Raw genomic sequence first — 25,960 nt, forward strand, 5'->3', positions numbered from 1 at the left:
TCCTTTTTGATTACTGTGGACACACAGTAACCGTGCAATGCATCCTCCTCCTCATCCTCTCACAGAGGGAGCTCTCTGACAACCGGCGTTGGCTCATCAGAGAGAAAAATTAAAGCAATACCTTTCATTCTTCGCTTTCCTCTTTTTCTACTGGGGGAATCCAGAGCACACAGAACGGACTCGGAGCACGGAGCGCTACTACTGAGCAGGATAACCACTGGCAATGTATTCCCTTGTGATGTTACTGTGAACAACTTCAGTGCTAAAGGAAATAAATCTGTTGACTTTGGAGCGGCGTGAGCTTTGTTTTCTCTTTGTTATCGAGACGTTTATTCACAGAAATATGTACATATGTTTTACATATTCAGAGATGATCATCATCCAGCTGCAGAAGATTTACAATACAAATGTTTTCATTTTGTTTGCAGATTGAGTTTCTGCAGCCAGACTGAGTTACAGCGGACAGACAGAATCAGACGGTATGAAGGTAGTTTCACTCAGTTTCAGTATCAGGTTCACCAAAACATTTCACTGTTTGCAGTATTACATTTTTATGAGAGGGACAGCTTTGGGTCCTAAAGGTGTAAATGTGTAAGTTTTTTTTAATAAACTATAGCTCCAAAAATAATAATCAATCAAAATCAATTATTAATCTAGTCAAGGCTGTAATAACCCTAAATATTCCACTTTGTACCACATTTTTGAAAATTTTGCATATGTTTGCCCTTGAGAATGTCAGGGGTTCCTTTGACAAAAAGGCCATAAAAATAAAATTATATTTTATATATTAAATATATATATATATTAAATGATATGTGCTTAGGTCTGAAGTTGCTGAAAATACTTGATGTGGTGAAAGGGGAAAAAAATATTTATAAATTACATTTTTATTTTGGATCCTAAAGGTGTAAAGTGTATTTTTTTTAAAATAAAGTCATGGCTCCAAAAATAATAATGCATCAAAATCAATGTTATCAATTATTGATCTAGTCAAGGCTGTAATAGCCTCACCCCAAATATTCCACCCCAAATGTTTGCACCTAATTTTTGAAAATATTGAATATTTTGTGTTTTTGCCAAAAGAAAATCAGGGCTTTTTATGACAAAAAGTGCATAGAAACAAAAAATATGAAAACATTCTGTTTTATTCACATTTAAGACGTCATCCCAACTTGTTTGGTCTGTAGCACGACATCATCAAGTGTTTATTTAAATAAATATTGGTTCAGTCACAATCTGTAGATGAATTAGGAAACAGTTTCCAACTAGCTTACATAGTTAAACATCTCACTACCTGCAGCTAACAGAATCTGCTACAAACAGCTGTTATCTCTGAAATTAAAACATTTCAAGTTTTAGTTACTATGTATTTTTATGGTGTTATAACAGAAACTATGCGAAGAGTCAAACGTTGCTGCTGCCATGATTTGAGAGTCCAGATTATCCAGCAATAAATGAAAAAATTAATAATTATTTATCTAGTTAAAGTCCAGAGAAATGTGTTTGTTTCTGCTTCAAGTTCTTCAAAATCCCTTTTTATATGCTCTCACATATACAAGGAAATCTTACTATAATTGAGAATTATGAAAGATACTGTTTGGCAAGTTTAAAATTTGGTGAATCTGACACAGAGTGAACCAGGAGAATATCTGTCTGTTCATGTTAGTTTTTGCTCTGTTATATTAGTGAGCAGTTCCCCAAATATCAAGTTAACAGGACTAAAAGTTTATACATATGCAACAAACATAAATATTACCAGGAACTTCAGTGGGGCAAACTTTTAAATGTCTAAACTGATCTGAGGTATGTCTGATCCTGACACAAGTGAAACCCCAAAAACATTACTACTATTATTACAGTTAATAGTATAAAAAGGGCTGCAGCAATTCATAATAAACAAAAACAGATAAAAGTATTTACATATGGGTTTTTTTAAACTCTGTCACATCTCACTGGAGCCAATGTGACGGCTTCAAGTTGCTTCAATTAGCACAAAATACAGGAGAAAAAAAAACTTGATTTACAACAACAGAACACAGAAAATTCTCACAGTGAAAAATATACAACCAGAAGTTTGTTAATATTTTCTATAACTGATCTGGATCATCTCTTCCAGGTTGTAGAAATATTCTTGTGTCAAGATTAATAAATAGATGAAAAACTAACGAAACACAGTTTATGGCTCCTGTTCCAAACACATAAACACCTGGACATACCAGCTGCTGCTGTTTCTACTCCCGACATGCAGCGTGCAGGCTGTACAGTCTGTGTATTAATGTGGCCTCCAAAACCTCCAGGAGAGCGGGGGGATCCTGGTCCCGAACACCCCCCTCCGGGCAGAGCAGCTCTTGAGCCGCAGCTCCCAGCAACAGGCGGTGGAAGTCCTCTCGGTCCAGCAGCAGGTCCAAGTTCTGCAGGAAGAAACCTTCACAGAAGCTGCAGAGCTCAGCGGCTCCCTGCTGCTGCAGACACACACAAGGAAGATTTATCACTGGGATCAGATACAGACTGAAACTGTTGAGTTATTAGTGAATCTCTTCTCAGAGTTCAGAGTGTGTTTGGTACCTTTGCGGTCTGGTAGATGTTGACGGCGTTGTCCACAGTCAGACTCTGGGACAGTTTCATCTCACAGCTTCTCTGCAAACCTCGGAGCTGGAAGAAAGCAGCCACCGGCAGCAGCTGCAACAGTCACAGCACCGTTAATACCAGACAAATAACACAACGGAAATATTGAAAGATTCAGCTTTAGTGATTAAGATGAAAAAACAGCCTCTCATTACTTCTCTCTCAAGTTTTAAATATGTTGATTTGGTCCAAAGGTACATATAATTATATATAGTAATAAAATTAATAAATGGCTAGATAAAAGAAAATATTGCTATTAAATGTACCAAAAATATATTAAAAAAAACCAAAAAACTAATGAAGTGGGACATTAATTAATAATTCAGTCATGTTTTAGCTTTTTAATATATTTATCTTTGTATTAATCCCGCTAAACTTTAAAACCATTTATTTTTCCAATTTATTTATTGTTATTAAATTCAATTTCAAATTTATTTTATTTATTTAATATTTTTTATTTTATTTTTTATATATTTTTCCTTTTATTATTCCTGATATACTTTCCTATTTAATTTTCCCATTTATCTTTATTAAATGTAATATTATTAATAGTAACAAATATTAATAAAAACATATATAATAATAAATCATTTTTTCTTATTATTTTATTTTTTTATATATTTATCCTTGTACATATCCTGATATACTTTCCTATTTAATTTTCCCATTTATCTTTATTAAATGTAATATTATTAATAGTAACAAATAATAATAAATATATATAATAATAAATATATTTTTTTTCTTATTATTTTATTTTTATATATTTATCCTTGAACAAATCCTGATATAGTTTCCTATTTGATTTTCCCATTTATTTTTATTAAATGTAATATTAATAATAATAATAATAATAATAATATTTTGGCATTTATTTGATTCATGAATTTTTCATTTTTTATTTGCATTTGTCACTATTTATATCCCCAAACTGATTTATTTCTGTATTATTTTCTTTTCTTCTGTTTGACTTCAGAATAAAAGCTGAGTGATTTTACCTTGACAGCCTCAGAGTGAGAGAGCGTCAGTCCTTCTGTTCCCCCACAGTACAGAGATTTCATCATCAGCTGCAGAGAAAAACACTTTAATGTCAAACTGTTCTTGGTCACAGTAATATCAAAGGACAGGAGGACAGTCTGTCTCACCGTGAAGGTACTGTAGGTCATGTGACTGACGTGGATCAGGTTGTCGGGGGAATCACAGAGCATCGCACGGAACCTGACGTGACAAAACAGTTTTATTTTGAAAATGAGGAATTCATTTGTCTTTATAATTTGCAGTGTTGGATTTTTAAATTTACTTATTTTGTTACATTATGTGTCAAAAACTTAAATCGTGAATTGAATGAGGTCACGTTGTTTTTAAAGATGATCTCCTGAAGAATTTATCAAACTCATGTCTTTAATGCAGCAATTTGCAAAACATTATTGTGAAATTTACGGGAACTTTGTAGTTTATTTGCCCAAAAAAAACTGAATTAAGCAAAATAAATGAAGAGTTAAAGAAGAAGTTTTTCTTCATAATAATTTATACTTTTTTAACATGAAAACTTGAATCAAAGACTTTAATTACTGTAACAGCAAAATAAGCTCAAATAAAATGATTATAAAATGTAAGGAGAAATAATGAAATAAGAGTAAAACTTATGTGGAAATCAAATAATATGTAGTTGTAAATGTAGCATTTTATCTTTTTGTGCATTTTTCATTTTGTTCTTTGGATTAAGTTGCTCTTTATTACCATTTCTACATATTTATTTATTTAGCAACAAAAAGTTGTAGTTAAAAAAAAAGTTTGACTTAAAAAGGCAGGTTTTAAAATAGTTGTACAGATAGAAGTATTTGTCTGGTGTTACTGAGATTATAAACTGTTTTAGGAACAATCTGTTAGGGTTTAACAACTCAGAAGTATAAGAAGTCATAATTAAAGTCTTTAATAAGTGAGTTCAGACCGTTCGGACGCTGACATCAGCAGAACGCGGTGAGCGAAGAACGGACGTCCGTCCACCATGAACGTCACGTCGGACATCTCCTGGTTGTTCAGGAAATGAATATCTGAGGACAAAGACCAGAGTCATCCTTCTTCAAGTGTTGATTAAATATAGAAATCAATAAGTCAGCTGACAGCAGTGATGGAGTATTACCAAGCTGTGTGGACAGAGTGACGTCCATCGGCGGGACAGGAGGGACGGGACAGCAGCTGTAGCAGTGAGACAACACGGACGCCAGACGCTTCGTTATCAGATAGTCCTGCAGAGAGAGACAGCATGAAACTCAGACTGACCCACAGTCATTTAACTTTAACACACTCAGGCATAATGTAGCCAGAGTGTGTCGTCTCCTCCCAGAAAGACTGATGAAGCCGTCTGTCAGTGACTGGCTGAGAAGAGGCACCTGACCTGCAGCACTAACAGCCACAGTGAGGCGTTCAGCCGTACCTTGCTGCTTCTCAGCATGCTGAACATGAGCGGGACACCTGCGGAGAGCAGCTCGGGGCTGAAGTCCTCCGTCCTGATGGAGGAGAACTCTGTGAGGAGGGAGACCAGGACTTTGTCCCTGCACAGCTGCTGGGCTCTGTGCAGAGACTCCAGCCAGATGTGAAGCCTCCAGGGAACACCTGGACACAGCAGCAAGAATATAAATCAGTCAGACTGCTGCAGAAACAACTAAGCTTAAAGTTTCCTCAGTTTAACATGATGAGCTCACCCATCTCTCTGAGCTCCATGGTAACGTCCAGGTAGCCGTGCTCAGCGCTGTAGTACGCCGCCTGCTGCAGAGCTTTCATCCGGGCCTTACACAGTTTGGGGACAGGACTCAGAGAGTCTGCAGCAGGAGCTTTCACATTCTCGTCCTCCACTCCTTCAGCCAGGATCTCCTCCAGAGACAGGATGTCCTCCTTCCTGTGCTGCGGCTGCAGCAGCAGCCTCCTCAGGATGTTTCTGCAGAGGAAGAGAGGACAGGTGATGCTTCTTTGTATATTAAATATAAAAACCCTCTTCTTGCACTGTTAGGTCCCCTTATTTAACCCTGACATGTATGGTGCATGAGATACTGGGGTTTATATCATGTGTGCACCTGTGTGCTCACACAGTGAAGAATATTGTAAGTGCCAATTATAACTGTCGCAGTTATAGTCCGACCTTGAGCTGATTTGATTAAAGTGATAAAAGTGGATCCTGAAGAGATTTCTTCTCATTACTTTTCATGCTAAGTGGCAGCTTACAGTTGTTTTGTTATCTAAGCGGGCAGATAAATGTCTCACCTGTGTCCGTGAGCTGCAGCGTAGCTGAAGCAGTTCATGTCCTCGTACAGCGGTGAGGTCAGTGAATTCCCATGATGCACTCTGAGCAGAGGGTCTGCTCCATGGTTCAGCAGCAGGCTCACCATCTCATAGTAGCCTGAGAGTAGCAGACATGACGTTTGTGTCACGTTCAGGTACAGATGATTCCTCTTTCTCTTGATAATAAATTAACAAACCTTTAACCATGCGAATATATATTTTGAATCTGCATACAATAAATACAGATAATGTAATACATCAAAATATCAGAAAACTGATGGTAACTTAGAGCAATGATCTAATCTGACCAAACACTCTGAGGTCTTCAGCACCAACTCACCTGCAGCAGCAGCGAGCTGCAGTGGCGTCTCCGCTGAGCTCTCCTGAGCGTCCAGCAGGACTCCTCCCTCCACGTCTGCTCCGGCCTCCAGCAGCAGCTGCAGCGCGAGAAACACACAGTCAGAGAGAAATCACACAAATTCACAGTGTTCTTCAGCCTCTGACTGAATGGAGCCTTTACTCTCTCTAACAGAATGAACCCGCTGAGCTCTCACCTGAGCCACAGACAGGTGACTGTGCAGCACTGAGAAGGTCAGAGCCACCCAGCGCCGGCTGCCGGGGTGAACTGACGGGTGTCTGACGGAGCAGCCAGGGACCTGAGGAACAATACCACCAAATATAAATAACATAGATAAATAATAGAGAGTGCTTTAGTTGAGTTAGCAAGTGTGTTTTACCTGCATGTCCAGGTGAGCTCCGGCCTCTATGAGCATCTGAACCAGAGCTTCATCTCCTGCTGCAGCAGCGTACATCAGAGGAGTCATCCCCTGCAACGCACACACACACACACACACACACACACACACACACACCACACACACCACACACACAAATCATTTAGAAATGAGAAAATCGCTCACAGTTTTGTGCTCTTTTAATAATTTTACTATTCTGCCCATCAGTCCAGGAACCAAGGCCACAAAAACAAAAACTTGCTAAAACCCAGAACAGATCATTCATTGCTGCAGAAAGTAAAGAAGCATAACTAACATGTTTGACCTGAGTGGCACTTCACTCTGAACCCTCACCTGGTCGTCCATTGTGTTGACCCCCTCCGCTCCCAGCAGCTGTGTGGCCTGATGAACCAGATCTGCTCGACCACACGAGAGCATCCTGAAACCCAAATCCAGCTGGAACTTCACTGAAGCAGCTTCTGCATCCAGACATTTAAAGGACTGGAAACAGCACTCAGACCTGCAGAGAAACACAAAGAAAACAATCAGAACTCAGCCTCTCTTGTATAAAACTAAACACTCAGCAGGTGTGTTCTGTCTGGCTGCTCACTTCAGCTGTCGGGGCTCACAGTCCAGTCCTGGGAGGAGCTGCCTGGCTGTCTGTCTGACATCATCGCTGTCCACCAATAGGCTGCGGCGATGCTCGGCGTGCACCACAGCGACTCTGATCCACTCCATGAGAGGAGGGAGGAGCAGGAACGGCCTGGAGGGAGGTGAGCATGCTGTCAGTGAGGCTCACATTTATTTACTTTAACAACAACAACAACAAATTACATCATAGAGGTATGAAATACAACTCATCCTGCATGTTTCAGATCTCTCTCTGCTCCAACAGCTGATTCTAACTTTCAGCTTCAGAGTTCATTACGAGCTGATCGTTAGAATCGCTGCAGAGGAAAATGCAAACAAAGGCTGATATTTGTTTCCATGAATTAATTTAGACGCTCATAATGACAATAAAATGATTAATTGATGCAACAAGGCCTCTGACATCAACACAGAGCAGCTCCATGTACAGAGTAGAAATCTGTTAAACTCTGAGTGCACATTTAAACACACACCTCTCTCTGCTCAGGCTCAGGGTCGGAGGCTCGAGGTTCGGGTTTTCCAGCGACTCCATCTCTGGGCTGGACAGGAAGTAGTAGAGTGTCCGCAGGGCGTCTGCAGCCCAGGATACTGAAGGCTGATTGGCTGAGCGAGCCGGGCTGACCAATGAGCTCGAGCTGCGCAGACGCTGCATGTGGTGCATCGCTCGAGACACCAGGTCACCTGCAGGAACACATCAGGTCAGAAAATAAGACAATTTAAGACTTTAAGTGCGCAGACAGTAAAAGAAATATAACCACTTATAAGAATGATAATATAAGTAATTAAACACAGAAATACAAAGCTCCAATAGCAATAATCATTCCACTCCACAATACAAATGTTGATACTGAGGATTTAACTGTGGTTAGAGGCTCACCAGTGAGGCTGTAACATCTGGGGTTTTCATATTTGTCTCCCGGAACTTGTAGAGCAACATGTACTGAGGCTAACATGTACCGAGGCATTCGTGTGCGTGTCTGCATTTAAATATCTAAAAACCTTAAGATCTTCCTTCTATATTTTGCTTACTGACATTAACAATTTTTAAACCCAGAGAAAAATCTGTTATTTAAAGTAACAGTGTGTTTTATTTGGTCGCTGGCGTCATGTCCCCTTTGAGCGTCATAAACTGACTTTTTATTCCGTTTTAGGCCACATTTTTAAGTTCAGCTTTTTAGAGCTTGGTTGTTTTTAACTTTACTTTAACCAGATGAAGGATTTTAGTCATCGGACGTCTGGATCTTAACTTCTTGCAGTCCCTCCAGGACATCCTGTGTCAAACAAACACTGATTGATTTGGTGTGAATTAATTAACAAACACACACAACTATTTCTTTACCTAAGTAAAAGATGAGTGAGGATTATGTGCAATGAATAAGCCAGAATAAGCAGAACTCTGTAAAATCCATAAGATCCATAAGACTTTAAAGTTTTCAGGAACGAAGAAAAAAACATATGAGTGTAAAAGTTTATTCTGGAGCGTTTTTGTGAAGTTTGTTTTTGTTTTATAGCTCTGTGTTGTTACCAAGAATATAGAGGAGCCTGCAGTCTGTCAACTGAAATTACAAAAATCACTATTCACCAAACAGTAATAATACTCTAAACGATTATATGATGGAGAAATGTAAAGGCTGAAGTGCACTAAAGTGCCTTGTGGTCACATGAACGTGTCATCAGGTCCATAAATTGCCCTGAACACTGACTTCTTGTCCTCTCTGTCAGTAACGAGCGTCAGATAACGAGCTACGGTGGCCTGCAGGGTGTGAAGGTGCCTTTGTGTTCTGGAAACAAGCCACAGGTTGTTATGTAACGACGGGGAGCTGGCAGCGTCTAACGATCCGTCCCAGGAGCCGCCGCCGCTGCTCACAGGTTAAACAAACACACACGACACATAGGAGCAGCCTGTGACACACACACACACACACACACACACACTCACTCACTGAGCTCGGTGATGCTGCCCACGCAGGTGGCGAGCAGCGACTGTTCCAGTGTCCGCAGCTCCAGCTGGATGAAGGCATCCTGCCGGCTCTCCACTGAGTCCTCAGGAGCCTTCGTGTACGGGCTGACATGAGCCGGCAGAGACAGCTCACCTGAACACACACACACACACACACACACACACACACACACAAATATTAAATATTGACACTTTTCAGTCTGTATCTCAAATCATCACAGTTGTCAGTGCATGAAATTTTTAAGTTTTTAACATTCAGGTTTTCAGTAGAATCGCTCAGTAACTACTAGATGGATTACAATGACTGTTCTGTTCAAATGGAATAATCCACATAAAACATATTTCTGGAACACAAAAAAGTATCCAAAGAAATCTTTGGACAGAGTTAAAACTTTCACAGAGTTACCCCCTCTGCACTGTCCATTAAAATTCTCTGTTCTTTAGTTCTTTAAACCAGTTTTCTGGAATTTTGTTTCTATATACAAACAAACCCAAAGAGAAACTTCATCAGAATCGGTCTGAAACGTTTCAGCTGTTAATTTAGTAACAATCTACAACCACTGTGATGATAGTATCTACCTACCTTCACATTTTTATGGACACATTTTCAAAACTGTTCCATCACTTTACAAAGACCCATAATGAAGTTTCCATTACTGACTGGACCCAATTCTGGAAACAATGAGGCAACACTATGTATAATCAAGTATCAGATCCATTAATTCTCAAATCATTGTAAGTTCAAAAAGGACAGAATCACAATGTAACAGAACGCAGAAGAAATTAAGATACATACGTGACAGTAAACCTAAAACGGGACGATTTAACATATGCTAGGGATGCGTTATCTCACATCAGCAGCTACAGAAAATACATTCACTGTTATTTGTATTTTCTACAGGAGATTACTTAAAAAAATTACTTAAAAAATATTTATTTTAAAAATTGGGACACTGTGAACCGTCAATAGACAGAGAATGCATCAAATTCAGAATTTACAGTCCATATTAACAAAAAACTAAAGTAAATCATTGAAAAGATAAAAAAAAAATGTGTAAATATACAGTTTTCAATTAAGTTTAAGTCACAAAAATTAGAAAATGACCTGTTTTATTTATATTTTGTGCAATATCTAAACTTTTTGGTAACAGGGTCGTACACAGCTTTCATCTGTCATCAGTGCAGATAGTTCTTGGTTTGTATTTGGTAATATTGATCAAACGACAGCTGTGTATTCAGCCTCACTTTCTGAAACACACTGAGTATAAAGAGGCACAATAGAGAACATTTTTAAGCGGTTTAAAACATTCTATGGATGTTTCAGTATTTTATTTCTGTTGTAAAACTGTCCACTGGAATTTAATTTGTGAATCTGAGAGAACAAAAACAGACCCAGCTGTATCTCAGTGAACTCAGAGGACTCTTCCTCACACAACGAACCACATCACAGAGACTTTCTCCGTATTTTCTGCATGATGAACTTCAGCCTCTGCTCCGTGTGACGTGAAGCCCGCCCTCCAAACCACAGAGCTGGGTTTTAAACCGCACACACACATGAGATCCCGTCCTTTGTGTCCTGCTGAGTCGGGGATTTGCTGACTCCAGATCTTCCACACAATGGAAACAGCTTCAGTGAGGACAAACTGCCAAAAACTGCAGCAGCCGACACTCATCCAGCTGGACCTCAAACAGCCACAGTAATTATGTGAGGAGAAACACTATGATCATCTTCATCATGATGAGGGAGCAGCTGGAGACAACATGCTCTGATCCTCACAGGGACAAACTCACTGTCAGCTCACTTCATCAAGATAAAACTGAGAGAAGGAAGAGGGAAAGCTGCTTTCTGTGGACATTTTAACCACCAGATAAGGAAAATTTTCCTGATAAAACCGTCAAATTTGTAGTGACTCAAACTTAACTTAAAAAAACATTTCTAGCCATGGAAATTTAAACTAAATATATGACTCAAAGTGAGAGAAAACATCAGGGTCCGACAACAAAGAATCAAGATTTTGATCCAGAATCCCAACAACTGCTAACCAAATTAATAAGACATTTTTTCCTGGATAATGGTCATTATAATAATAATAATAATAATTTTCCTGTTTATAACGACTTCCCTAACCTTTCAACTTGTGTCACCTTGAAGCTAAAATGTCAACTTTCCACAGAACATGAACCTGATCTTTCTTCTTGCACTTTCATCAGGACAAACTTTACATTTTGTTGAGTGAACGGGTTACTTGGAGGAGAAAGTGGAAGATTGAAACAGATATAATAGTTAAGGCAGTATATTCATTTTAAGGACATATATTTCACCCGTTAGTGACATTGGTATGGGTGTCCACATATCCAGTGATTTTGAGATTTCTTGCGTCAATGGTTCATAGTTACTATCAATCTATAATATGTTTAAGTTGAAGCAATCCACAGTTTTAAATTGAGTGGCTATTTGTACTTTCTAATTGATTTAGGAACATTTTTGATGAGTTTTAATACTTCTGGAATGGAGATTTCCATCTTTTTTAGAGAGATTATTATGTAATCCGCAAAGAGGCAGACAGTGCTCCTGTTGTCCAACTAATATACCTGTTATGTTTTTGTGAGTTCTTATAGCTATTGCCAATGGTTCTATAGCCATAATAAACAGCAAAGAGGATACGGGATCTCCTTTCCAACATCCTCTTTGTATATTTAATAGTATTATATATTTTAAACTTTACATTTCACTACGTAAGTAGTCGTAGCAGTAGGTCATGGACCTAGATACCGAGCCAAGTCGGGTTGATGTAGAGCATGTGAGTATACACTGCAAAAAAGCGGTTTCTAAAAACAAGATAAAAACACTAAGTCTGAGGGAAATTATCTTGCTGCATGGACAGATAATTTCACTTGACAAAATTTCTTAAATTAAGATCGTTAAATCTAGAAATAAGCATGTTGGACGCTTAAAATTAGAAATTAACTCTTAAAACAAGATAAATTATGTAACACTTCTAAATCTAAAGTTTTTTTTTAATTTTGGTAAGAAACAAAATCATTTGCAGTGCACTCTGCTCGGGCCAGTTCATCGCTGCTTGCAGCTTTAATTTATCTTGTTTTAAGAGTTCATTTCTTATTTTAAGAGTACAACATGCTCATATCTAGATTTAATAATCTTAATTTAAGAAATCTTGTAAAGTGAAGTTATCTGTCCATGCAGTAAGATCATTTCCCTCAGATTTAGTGTTTTTAGACACACCTTTTTTGCAGTGTACTGCTGTTGCTAAAGAGAATTGGGACACAGCATGCCATAGTTGCATTGAAAAAATATATATTGCATCTAGGAAAATATCAGATTACGTCTAATCATTGTAAAATATTTGATTTGATCATGATTAAGCCCAAAGTCCCTCAATTTTCACATTGTCATGTTCAGTTCAGAAATGTGATGCTCTTATTCAAAGAAACAAAATCAGAAGGGCGCCCCGGTGGCACACCTGGTAGAGCGCGTACCATAGAGGCACCGTCCTCGTGAGCGGGCGGCCCGGGTTTGAATCCGACTCGGAGCCCTTTCCCTCTGTCTCCCCCTTTCACTCTGTTCCTCACTATCAATAGAGCCTTGAAAATGGCCAAAAAAATATCTTAAAAGAAACAAAATCAGATCACATAAACAAGCAACAAGGAGGAAACTTTTGCACCAAACTCCAACTGTCTGGAACGAATTTATTTCTAATAGACAACGGACTTTTTCAAAGGCTTCATTCTTTGTATAACATGCAGGACACAAGGTTGCATCACTAGAGAGTAAAGTTGCTCTCCTGCACAAATCCAGCTCCATAAAGACATTATTTTCCTCCTGACCTCCGCCCCTTCAACACCTCTGGGATGAGGTGAAGGCAAACAGTGTTTAACAGCAAAGTGAATACTGATTGAACAGATTCATCACCCTGACCTGGAAAACACACCACAGCTTTGTAAAAGTCGGCTCTTGTTTGGGAGAAAGAGGTGAGTGTGTGTGTGTGTGTGTGTGTGTGTGTGTGGTGGATAATTGTAGCTGATTGGCTGCTGTGTTTACAGACACACAGAGTGGACAGAAGTCTATTCATGGGAGCACAACAGGAGACCAGTCTGACTGGGACAAAGCACAAACCACTGTTTTCTAATCCTTACCTGTGTAGTCCTGACCCCCAACACACACACACACACACACACACACACACACACACACACACCTCTGTCCCTGTGTCCAACACTGCCTGCTTACATACAGAATCATGAGTGATTAAGTCATTTCCCTCTACTCTCTCTGTGTGTACGTGTGGCTGAATAAAAACAGAAGTCTGCAACCGCATCCTCACAGAAAGAGTGTGTGTCCTGTAGGTCTGTGTGTGTGTGTGTGTGTGTATGTGTGTGTGTGTGTGTGTGTGTCCAATGGAAACAGAGGCACAGTCACCGCTCCTGAAAACAACAGAGCTCTTTTCTGCTGCGTGATATAATGCTGCAAGTGTTTGACTTGGACAACAGAAGCACAGAGGGGAGAAGGTGTGTGTGTGTGTGTGTGTGTAAGCTGAGTACAAGAAGCAAACAGAAACTGGATCAAAATCAAAACTGTCATCTTGTGCATGAACGGAGCTCTACAGGATGGTGAAGCTGAAGCTCAACATCCAATTAAAAAGGTTTGATTGTTGGTGGTTTATTAAGTCAAGTTGATCTCTAGAACACATTTTAAATTAAGAAAAGATGGAGGATACATTCTAGGACAAAATAAGTAGAAATGCAGAAGCAACCACTAAACTGGCTGCAGAAGGAGTACCTTTTAAAACCGCTATATAAATCAGATTTATTATTATTATTATTAAAGATAACAAGTTCCTCGAAAGATTCTTGCTCCCTGGAGAAAGTTCCTGCAATCACTAAGGGGCTTTAGTTCTACATTTATCTAGAAGCATCCAGGTAAAATAGCAACACTAAATTGGGGACAAAAACAGAAACAAGCACAGAGGAGAACTCATGCTTCTGACTGAAACTGAAGTAGACAAGACAGATTACCACATGTCAGTCTCTGAAATCATCAGTTCTTTCATTCTTTCACAGTCCAATTCTTAACTTCAAAACCAGACTTTTTGTAGGTGTTTCAGGTCCAAGAAACATCAAATAATCCCTATAAACATATCAGCATCAGTGCAAATAAATTAATAAAAATGGTCATGCAAATAGTTGTCAACATCAGCCACTGGATTCCAAGACTGCATTTATTTTATTCTAATTTAATTTGCATTTTTTAGCTTTATGAGACAGTGACAGGGGACCTCGGGCCAGACTTGAACCCGCGAGTCTGCTGCAGCAAGGACTCAACCTTAGTGGTCCATGATCTACCAGTGATCCACCAAGACTGCATTTCTGATGCACTCAGGCTTTAAATGAACACCGGAACACTTCTGATAACAAATCCTGTCCTGTTACCTGCAGATTGTACATGCAAATATCTGTTTATAGAGATTAATCACAGGCTACAGAGTGATGATGAGGATAGTTAACTTTAACAAAAGCAAAGCCTACTCTGCAAAACAAAGAACAGTTAACATGAATATCTTCAGGCTGACTGGATGAAGTGACCACATGTAATCTATGCAAAACATGCCCAAAACACTAGGGGTGGGCGATATCGCCCTAAGATATTTCAGGGTATTTTTGCGATAAAGATATTCTTGATGATATTACAAAATACTGAAAAATATATAGAAAATATGATTTGTCCGTATTAAATAAATAAAAAACATTCAACAAAATAAAAATCACTCATAAATCTAAAATGTAGTGTGAAGTGCAAATCTCAACAGTTCACATCACATCACAACACAAAATACTTTTTACTTTTGAATATTAGCGAATAATTAAAAAATAACCATGTAGAGGGAATTTTTTTATATATTTTTAAGTACAATGCATAAATCTCATCCACTTTGAGAGCTAAATGTGAGCAAACACCTCACATAACATTTTTCACAGTCAACAGGGCTTTCCACTAGGACATGGAGCAACCAGACAGTGTTGAAAAATAGCTGGCTAGGGGGTCCAGGGGCATGGAGATCTTTTTTTTCCACGCAAAATAACTTTAGATTATGAATAGTGTATATATACTTTCAGTAGCTTGAAATATGATTATGTTAGCGCAGCACATGAGACTCTGTCGGGCCGCCACAGTCTAGGTAAATAATGGGAATGGTGACTTATGTCACTACGTTAAGAAGTAGGAATGTTGCCAATATCATGATATGCATTTTTTTTACCCATAAAAAAAATATACCGGCATAATCATGAGCTCACACAGTCGTGCCGGAGTAAACAAACTGACAGCGGTCATGTCAAACACGCAGGCAGAATTGGCGGGAAGACGTTGTTTTGCTTGTGTAATCTGGTTTGTCTGGAGCCGGCGTGTTGGAGCGCTGCAGCTCGCGCTCTCACACGGTTGACACAAGGATTTACAGACGTGAACACAGAGCTGGGAGTCAGCAGCCATGAGCCAGATTATGTCTCGTTAAAGCACCCTGAACAGGCCTCTGAGAGACTCCGGTCCCTGCTGGTCATTAGAGCAGCTCACCACAGAGGCATCAACCTGAGATTCACCATTAGTCCTGATTGTTTCATCATCAGACGCTGCTGTCGGTTCTGTCCTTCAGGAGAACAACAGAGGAAGAACTCTGGTTGTATTAGCAGGGGGAGAAACTGTAGCCAGACCAGGAAACCACTTCTTCCTTCTGTTTTACAGTTTAACATGAAGCCAGATGGAGATAACATTAAGAGACGTTTGGTTGCTCGGTGAGTGTTGGATTACTCCCCGCGCTCTGTAATCTGACTCAATATCAGACAGTTTCTCCAGCTGTCTGTCTCCACTTCCTGTTCAATCTGAGCTGCAGCAGCCTGAAGAATCAAACTAACAACCACAGACACTGTACACAGGACAGTTACCTCCTGATTCCACATTAAAGTTACTGCAGAAGACAATTTGTCCCTCTGAAGGGCAAAAAAACACCCACAAACAGTATGAAACATCACCATCAGTGTGCCAGAAAAGCAGCAATTTTATAATAAAAACACCATAATGCAGAATAATTTTACTCCTCATTTCCAAGCAGGCCCTCAGAAGTCTATTAATCAGTTACTCAGTTAAAAGAAACTTAATCAGCATCACTCCTGATACTTGATGGTCAGAACTGACATTGATGCTTTGCAGTTCTCCTCTTTTTATATTGTTGTCACTCTAATGTCTCTGTGTGTTTTGAACTGTCGGCTGCAGAAATCAAACAATCTGAAGACGTCAAATTGTGGCTCTAAGAAATATCCATGAGCATACTCACTATTTAACATTTTATAGACAAAACTATACGTCTGTCGCAAATAGTTTGGAGCTTCATTCATAATGTTGATATTCAATTTCAACTCCTTTTGTGTATTTGTTTCAAACTCAATTTGATCTAAACATTTGCAATAACTGTAAAGCGTTGAAATGTTAAAAAATGAAAAAAGCATTGAAAAAAAGATGGATGTAATCATTCCCACACGGTCACAGCATGTTTTTATCTCAGGAATATTCTGCATCAATTGATATTTGTTGACGTTTAGGCTCCTAGAACATTTTTACTGCTGACAAAAATTGTGTTTGATCTACTGCTTGTTGTATTAACGAGGCAGTCTGCAGCAATCTGAGAAAAATGGCCAGTTATTAGTTGATTTATTAAATAAAAATGACACCTTTTTAATCAGATGAATCACTTATTCAAATTGAGTGGATTTATTATTATTGTTGGGTGATGACATAAAATATCATGACAGATATTTGAAGCTTCATTCAAAAACCTCAATAAAAGCTTTAAATGAGAAAAAAACCCGACTCAGTGCAGCCCACAAGACAATTTATGGATTATTCACAAAATATTCAGCATATTAAATCAATAAATCATGTATGTAATACACTTTATATGTTTAATGTGACGGAACAGAAACTGACTGAATGTGCAGACCGTAAAGAAGCAGGAATAATAATAAAATGAAGGTCAGTGACGAGTTCAGAGTGAATCTGATGATGATAATACAAGCTGCAGCTTCTCTCATTTCACTGCTGGATTTATTTTATCATCAGATCAGGCAGCAAGTCGGCTGTTTGGTCCTGAAACAATGTCTGTATTAAACGAGGTACCAGAGAGAGAGAAAGAGAGAGAGAGAGTGTGTGTGTGTGTGTGTGTGTGTGTGTGTGTGTGTGTGTGTGTGTGTGTGTGTGTGTGTGTGTGTGTGTGTGTGTTTGTTTAGCCCAGCAGACGGCCCTGGGAGCGGTGCACCTCGTGGCCCTGCAGCCTGAGCGGGAGAGAGAGCTCCTTTGTGTCGTCTGTGAGGGTCAGAGGCTAACAACACTCACTCGTTTACGCTCCCCGCTCCTTCCTGCTTGCTCTCATGGGACAGGTTTCAAATCTGTATCCCAGCATGCACTGGGCTGCAGGCAGAGGAACAAGGTGCCTTCATTGGGCGGTCGACTTTAACATGTTCCCAGTGTCAGAATAAAGACAGGAGAATAGTTTCACATCCCAGAGGCAGGTATTAATGAGTGTTAACTTACTTTAACTTACTTACTTTATATGTTTTCAAATGCCAATTAAATCTCATGCATTTATTGGTTTATTTTGCTGTGTTTTGGCCTCCAGTTGTTTAACAATTCATCATCATCATCATCATCATCTCTCAAAGTGTTTAAAGGAGCAATATCGCAGGTTCTTGATACCTGCAGCAGTCACACTCTACAACCAAACTCACCAAAACTGACAATAACTGCATTGTAATCTGTAATCTGTCATTTCGCACTATGCAATATTTATTCAGGTGAATTTTAACGTAAATGTGCAATACTTCTCAATGAGTGCAACGGTCTGTCTATATACTGTTCTGAATTTTTTGGTTAAAATTCTTACTACTTTTTTTTAAAAATTCTTCTGGTTTATGTTGCTTTTTTACTATATATTGTTTATTGATGCTTCTTCCAGTGTTATAGTCAAGACCACCTAAACCGACACCAAATCAGTACCAAGACAACAGTGTATCGAGACCAAGACAAGACCAAGACTTTGAGGGGTCGAGATCCAGACAAAACCAAGACCAGTCCCAGCCATCTCTGTTAGCGTTGCTTTGCAGAATTTACATGTTGCGCTGTGTTTTATTTTTTTGGAGTTGTGCACACAGGGCCGGTTCTAGCCCATTGGCTGCCCTAGGCGATATTGAGATTTTGCGCCCCCCGAACCACATCCATTCCATGTATTCATTCTGATATAGGTACACTATGTTATATGTATTATGCTGTACACTAATATTTGATACATGAACTACAAGCAAGGTAATGGTCTCAGAACATTTTTATTTTTAGAAACTTTGGAACTTTACCAACAACAACTGAATTGAAAATACGAATAAATAAGTGACGACACCCATGCACGTATCATATTTTATATAATATAATATTACATTTTCATTCGAAACATGGGTTGGGGCATGTTCATTTAATTCAATGAGGGTTTTATTGCCCATGCTTTTAAAAAAATGTTTCGTTAATCAATGTTGTTAAAACAAAGATGTATGCTTAAGGGCGCCCCCTTGTGGCGCCCCCTGCCAATTTGGCGCCCTAGGCAGCCGCCTTGGTGGCCTGTAGGAATAACCGGCCCTGTGTGCACAAAAAATCTTTGTGGTTCAGGTCACCAAATTTTATTACAGACGAGTTGGCTGACATCTTCCCACGGTCTCTTCTCCTGTCACTCACATGACTTTTTGTGGGGGGCGTGTGAAAAAAGGCATGAGGGGTGACAGCCGTTAACGGTGACAACAATTTCAAATGATACGAGTCATGTTATTGGTTGTACTCGAAGCAATACGATTTATGCAAAATAACACTAATGATATCAACAAGTTAATCTAAAAATGCACAGTTGTGGTCTTGACTGGTCTTGAAATAGAGTCCGTTTTGTCCGAGACCGAGACAAGACCGAGTAGAAATGCAGTCGATTCCGAGACGAGACAGAGACCTTAAAAAAGTGGTCTTGAAACCGGTCTTGAGTACTACAACACTGGCTTCTTCTACTTGCTGCTGTAATGTGGGACTCATAAAGGAATATCGTATGTTATCTTTTGACTGTCTTATTAGTTTTTCAGTCACATGAACTATGAAGCTTTTTTAACTGACAGGTGGTGATGATGAAGATGATGCAGCGTCTGTCCTGCTGCACAGTTTTGATATTTGCAGATCTCTCAGTATTGAGCCTCTGGGGCTAAAGGACAATATTAACGGGGTAACCAGCAGATATCTGGGCCATTGATTCCTCTTTTATGTGCTGGTGATCATTTACAGTCTGATTATCAAGTTGAGACGTGAGAATGGAGTTTGAGAGACGACATCTATGACCCGTTTGTTTTTCTGCATATGAATGCAGATAAATATTTTGTTAAAAAAGCTAAATTGTCTTCAGACGATAGCTGAGGTGTTCTGAAATTACATTTCAGCCAACATGTTCCACCTCATTCGCTCTTAGAAACAGAAACCAGAACACTTTCACCACCAAAATCTTGTCCCAACTTCTAAAAATGTTGTATTCATGTGCACATATCTGTTTATAGAGATCAGTTATTTTCTGACTCAGTGAAGAGGAACAAGAGATTGAGTGATTTCTCTGTGGATGGAGATCTTCATGAAAGCTAACATGCATGAACAGTGTAATCAGATTCCTCTTGCTCAGAGCAGACAGTCTGGAACTCTCCATCTCTACAAGTGAGCCATCAACGGACTGAAATCTCGTGTTCGAGACGTTTATCAGAGACAATCTCCCTCTTCCATATCCGTTATTACCCAAAATGCCTGTTTCCTGTCTGAGGGGGTTTTCCCATCAGTCTCCACGCTGCTGCTAGACTTCTTAAACTGCCGGAAATTATCTATTATTTCTATCTAAACTTTCCTCTGAGTAATTCTGTGCCACCTTTGACTCTTCTGCTCTGTGATACCACCCAGCTCTAACATGCTGCAGTGGTAAGCAGAACGGGGTCAGCTCAGTCTGTAAACACACTATAATAATAGAGCTAGTTGTTGTTTGAGGACAAGTTATGTAATTATTCTTTCTTTGCTTAAAAGCAACGTGTTCATGTTTTGTTGTCCTGTATAGCAGCAGTGAGTCATTTCTCTTAGTTTCATGTTTCACTGATGAAAGGAACATATCTGTTTTTATTGCATCATCTTTTCTCATGAACATAAGTTATTTTCTGGCAGGATAATAGAGAAACAAGACATCAGAGGGACAATAGCACCCAGAGGCCTCTCCTGTTGATCCTGATCAAGTCACATGTGAAAACAGACGTGTGAATTCAAAACACACGTGCTTTCTGAGCAATGGAGCATAACTGTTTTCATTGGTGAACATGTGACACTTCATATTCTGTCATATCTGCCCTGAAGAAGTTTTTTTTTTTCAATCAAATGTGATATTTCGCCATTGGAGTCAAAATCATGTCATATAAGCGAAGAGAGAAAAAGATTGCGCGTTAAAGAAATTGTCATGTGCAAGTTTACATTTTCACAACTGAAATCAAACTTTAAAACCAACAGGTGTCTGAAATGTTGGAAATACATGACACTCTTTCACATATTCCTCCAAACCTGTCAATCTATAAAATGTCCTAAAAGCAGGAAAATACCCTTTACAACCCAGAAGTAAAGTCTGCTGGCTATAAACAGATGTGAGCAAATAGTCACACCATCAATAGCATTTAAGATGTTTCTGATAAATTACTTCAAAATTGATCAGCAGAATCATGTCCCATCAGTTTCACAAGCATATACAGTCATGGAAAAAAATATTAGACCATTGTTTTCTTCAATTTCTTGTTCATTGTAATGCCTGGTACAACTAAAGGTACATTCGTTTGGACAAATATAATGATAAACATAAAAAATAGCTGATTAGAGTTTAATTTAAGAGCTGATATCTAGACATTTTCCATGGTTTTCTTGATAATAACCAAAATCATTATCAAGAAAAGTGTCATGTTTCATGAGGTACTTAAACTCACCATTGGCATTTTTGCCGCAGATGAGATGCTCGTAGACCTGCAGCAGTCCCCACAGCTCAGAGTCGTTGTTCACGGCTCCCTCCAGCAGCTCGGCGGTCACCGGGCTGCAGCTGACCCCTCCGCCCCGCTCCTCCTCCTCCTCTGCGGGCAGCCTTGCAGCCAGCAGCGCCCGTCCCACCACCTCCTCCATCAAACTCTCCATGCAGGCTGTCAGGCAGACGGCGGCGTACTCGTGCACGCGCACCGACACACGTGTCTCCACCATCCACCTGAAGAAGCGGCCCACGGGGAGTGTCAACCCGCCGCGCGCGGACTTGCCCCGCTGACGCGCGGTGTCCCCGGAGCTCATGCAGTGTATGGACACGGCCTTCACCGCGGAGGAGATGCACCTCTCGGCCAGACCCCAGCTCAGCACCAGCCTCACCGCGCTCTGCACCTCCAGGCGTGTGCACCGCCTGTGGAGCTCACTCAGCCGCTGCGCCTCCCGGGAGATCCGCACCAGAGCCCTCCGGAGCAGGACGGACAGCCGGTGGACTGCGTCTCTGGTCAGCGCCGCATCCGAACCGGCGACATTACGCACGACTTCCCGCAGCTCCTGCTCTGTCCAGGGGTACTCCTCCAGCTCGGGCAGGCAGGGGCACTTGACCAGGATGTCCGCGGCGTCCTCCGGCAGCGTGCTCACCGTGTCCCAGCTGCCGTTCCTGCTGTACAGAGAGCCGGTGCGCTGCCACCAGGCACCCCGGTGAGGAGTGCTGGTGTGCGGCTGAGACTGCCTCGACCTGCCGGAGGAGGACAGGCTGAGGGACGGGCAGGGGTCCCCGGTGACATAGCCCGGATCCAGGCTCAGGTCCTCCAGGGTTTTCACCAAATGACTGCTGGACATGATGCAAAGTAGGGTTCAGATTTAGTAAATGTTCACTTTACGCAGAGTGCAGAACAGACCAAAAGTTTTCCATGAAGTCCAAGTTTCAGTCCCAGTTTGAAAAAGTTCAACCTCCCAGTACAGACAGCTGCACGAGACTGTCCTGCTGAGCCACAACGAACCAAAACATGAAGGGGCTGAAGCGTTTTACTCATAACCACTTGGACCAATCAAACTGCAACTGAACTCATAACTCAGGTGTGTTTACCACTAATCTACAGCGCCTCCCTGTGGCCACAGTAAAGATTACAACCACAGAACTGCAGCTGAGCAGCAACAACAGAAACATTCATAAAGTCGACACCATAGAAATGGGAAAAAGTTTGTATTACTAATTTGCAGGGACAAACCAGATATAGAGTTATGATATCACAAGATAAAACGACAATATATTGGTTTATTTAGATGCTTTCCCAGTTTTTCAGTAAAGCAGATGTCCAGGATATTTCCAAATATTCTCATCTAACCAAAGCCTGTTTTACTCTGTGAAGGAAATTTGGTGTTTCCTGCATGGTGGGACAGTTCCCACATGGTGGGAAGTAGGCGGCGACCTACTTGATATTCAAGACACAAGGCATTGTGGGAACTGACTCTGTGAACTTAACAATTCTAACACCATGACTGAGGGGAACGTGTTGACGAGTGGGCTCTGTCCTGATGTGCTGTTTAGGACAGGAAGATAGGGCCGCATTGAGTCTTGATGAAGGATCAATGTTGGGAAATACAACATATATAAGTCAAGTGGTGTATGGGACTTTGTTGTACTGTAAAAGAGTAATTTGGAATTGTGTGGTGTATGGAATACGAATGTGCTAATAAAACCTGCTGAACAGAGTATTGAGTGCTCTGTGTTTGGCCAGATCACCCATTAACTTAGTGCAGTTGTCAATAGTGATGTTCGATACCACCAATTTCCTTTCCGATCCGCTACTGAGTGAGATTCAGGCTGGTATCGGCAATACCGATCCGATACCGATACTTTGTGCAAAAACACCTAATGTGCCTGGTTAATCTAAAAAAAGGAGTGTGTTTCAAATAGTTTAAGAATACAAGACATCAGAGTCACTTATTTAGCTATTTATTTTAAACTCAGAAGTATACTGAGGTAGCAGCCTCATTCACAATATATATAAGGGGAATAAGGGGATACAAACACTTGCTTTTTTATAATCCCGGGTCACTCAAAAAGTGCCAGTAAAATATTTAATTAAATAGATGCCACAATGTTTGCACAAGTTGGTAAATACCAACATTTTAAAATATTTATTTAACAGTTAAACCAAATTAGACTCATTGTAAATAATAATATATTACATTGATAAAATGTTATTTTTTTATCCATCTTTTCCAGTAGGCTATATATTTTATTAAGTTCACCATGGCTGTTTTATCACAATTGCTCTGTATAATTTAATGACACCTAGTCTATATAATCCACTTTAAATGATCGATATTTTAGGAAACCTTACCTGAATAAATCTAGGCTTTCGATGTGAGATTATCTCAGTGATACACATATTAGGCTATTACTCCAAACTGAACTCATGCAACTATTTGTTGAAACATGTATTCATTTTTGTTACTTGTCTCATAATCCTATAACAACGCAAACAGCAACAGGGCTTCGCGGCGCTGAAAGCCCCGCATTTTCTCTCTCTTTACCTGGGTAATGTCTGGCTGCAGCACCGAAGGACTCCGCCAGAGAAGTCTGCCTTGCCCTAACATCTGTCATAACCGGTCATAACCTGCGGCTGCTCTTCTGTCCGCCTCTGCGCAAATGCCTCATATTCAGTGTTGTGGTTTGTTCTTAAGTGTTTAACCAGGTTTGTTGTGTTACCACAACTCTTAACACTTTTCCAACAGATGTCATACACTGCATCCTGGCTGTTTGTGGAGCTAAAATAGCTCCACACACAACTTCTTTTCCGCTCCGCCATTCATTTACACACACACGGAGAGAGAGAAGAGTGAGCAGCAGCGTGCCACAGTGCCACTGCGCTTACGTATTAGGCACTTACCCAGGCGGAAGAAAAAGTAGTTCCTACCAGCAGCGTGTCATTTAGACAAGATCTGAATAGTTTAGTTACTTTCCACCGTATTCCTGTTAATAATATACATTACCACAAATGACTGAAGTATCAAAAGTATCGATATTTTCATTTGAGAATCGATTTTAGAGCATACAGATCTGGTATCGGAAGTATCGATATTTAAGTATCGATCCGCACATCACTAGTTGTCAAAACTGCTACGACAGTTTGGGGGCTCGTCCGGGATCACCACTTGAGTTGGACCAGGATAATTCTGCAGGTGAGGAACTGACCCTGAAACTCATTTACCTCCCCCCAGGGAAAAGCTTTTGGACGCAGAAGGGGGCGAGACGCATGAGCCTGCTGGATGACCTGGAACTACTCAATGCGTGATTGGACTGAAGGGTGAGCCAATACTCTATTCAACTAAAGCAATTTGATATATGTATAGTTGGGAATTATGCATCTAAGAAGCTGTTGTTTCTATCAAGCCGCCGCAAATGACTCATAAAATATTGAAGTTGTGCTGACTTAGTGCATGGGAAAAACCCCAGGGCGTTTAGTTGTGTTCCTTTTGTTGTTTATTTGGCTTTCATAGTTTATCTATTTATTTTTTCATAATTCATGGTAGAGGGCTGGAGTGGAACTCATGATTAAGTTAAATACTCATGATTAAGTTAAAATTAGCCACAATTGAATAAACTGTGACTCAATCATTGTCACTTTATACAATAGAACGAGGTGAAGCAGACTGAAAGGGAGGTGTCAACAGTTCACAATTGTTCTCAATCTTAGATGTGAAAGCTATTGCCATTGATCCTGTGTTCTCACCATTCCTTTTATTAGTGATCCTTTGTTATTTCCTTTCCTTTAAGTTAACATTTATCCTTTTTTAGTGAGTTTTAACTTAATACTTTATAAACATGGGTTGTGCTTTGGCAAAAAAGACAACCCCATCACTTCCACTCACAAGACCGGTACAAATCATGATTGAAAAAAATGGTGAGCGGTCTTGTAAGTAGATTAACCTGTGGGAATATTTAGGATTTCCAACTGAAGGTAGTTTCAGTACCAATCAGCTGGCAATTCTAAAATTCCGACTACAAAAATATGAAAGGAAACATAAAAGGGCTATAATTGACTGGGAGGCTTTTGAGTTGTGGGAAAATGAAGCAGAGATGAGGGATGAACAGAAAAAGAAAGAGAGAACATCTAATGTTGTCCAAGCTGTTACAGCTGTTCCAGTGACGACGAGCCTGGAGACAGACCTAGACCGTCTCCCGAGCAGTCGTACAGCTGCAACCCCTGACCCAGAAGGCCCGCCACCATACAACAGCCAGGCTGACCAGAAGGATACAACCTCACCAAAATCTGTCCTAATGCGTGACCTCAACACACCTCCACCGACTGCACCAGCCCACAGCACCCGCAGCCACACACAAAAGGATTTATTTGCAACTCCCCCCACATCTACTCTTTGCTGTGAACCACTGCTGCCACAGGCACAAAACACAACCCTTGATGGATGCACTTCATGCGAGCAGCCTAACGACGACATGGGAATTACAGTACAAGCACCCATGATACAGGTGCTGAACCATGAAGGCCAACCGGCATATGTGTTCAGACCATGGAGTCCGGAAGAACGGCATGGAATTATTGCAGACCTCCCTGATCCAGCCAG

At 40.2% G+C, this 25,960-nt stretch overlaps 1 protein-coding gene across 1 annotated transcript; it reads right to left on the reverse strand.

The window, feature by feature from the left end:
- Nucleotides 1-105: 105 nt before the first annotated feature.
- On the reverse strand, nucleotides 106-22,423 carry LOC131983400 (ankyrin repeat and BTB/POZ domain-containing protein 2-like). The gene is made up of 17 exons (XM_059348123.1): nucleotides 21,325-22,423; nucleotides 9,230-9,379; nucleotides 7,760-7,967; nucleotides 7,249-7,401; nucleotides 6,993-7,158; nucleotides 6,642-6,731; nucleotides 6,459-6,560; nucleotides 6,245-6,341; nucleotides 5,887-6,022; nucleotides 5,331-5,563; nucleotides 5,063-5,241; nucleotides 4,769-4,874; nucleotides 4,577-4,679; nucleotides 3,771-3,843; nucleotides 3,624-3,692; nucleotides 2,566-2,679; nucleotides 106-2,462 (listed from the first exon to the last, which is right to left on the reverse strand). Exons 1-17 carry the CDS (start codon nucleotides 22,205-22,207, stop codon nucleotides 2,232-2,234), a joined length of 3,093 nt encoding a protein of 1,030 aa, XP_059204106.1. The 5' UTR covers nucleotides 22,208-22,423; the 3' UTR covers nucleotides 106-2,231.
- Nucleotides 22,424-25,960: the final 3,537 nt, after the last annotated feature.

Source organism: Centropristis striata, chromosome 2 (assembly GCF_030273125.1).
Source record: "Centropristis striata isolate RG_2023a ecotype Rhode Island chromosome 2, C.striata_1.0, whole genome shotgun sequence".
In the NCBI taxonomy this organism is placed as follows: Eukaryota; Metazoa; Chordata; class Actinopteri; order Perciformes; family Serranidae; genus Centropristis; species Centropristis striata.

What these genes read in the sequence shown, in the direction of transcription:
- LOC131983400 (XM_059348123.1), bottom strand. Translation starts at nt 22,207, where the DNA reads ATGTCCAGCAGTCATTTGGTGAAAACCCTGGAGGACCTGAGCCTGGAT. An exon ending in CTGAGCCTGAGCAGAGAGAG is followed by an intron (nt 7,402 to 7,759) that starts GTGTGTGTTTAA and finishes ACCTCCCTCCAG; the next exon opens with GCCGTTCCTGCTCCTCCCTC. An exon ending in GCAGCTCGCTGCTGCTGCAG is followed by an intron (nt 6,023 to 6,244) that starts GTGAGTTGGTGC and finishes TGCTACTCTCAG; the next exon opens with GCTACTATGAGATGGTGAGC.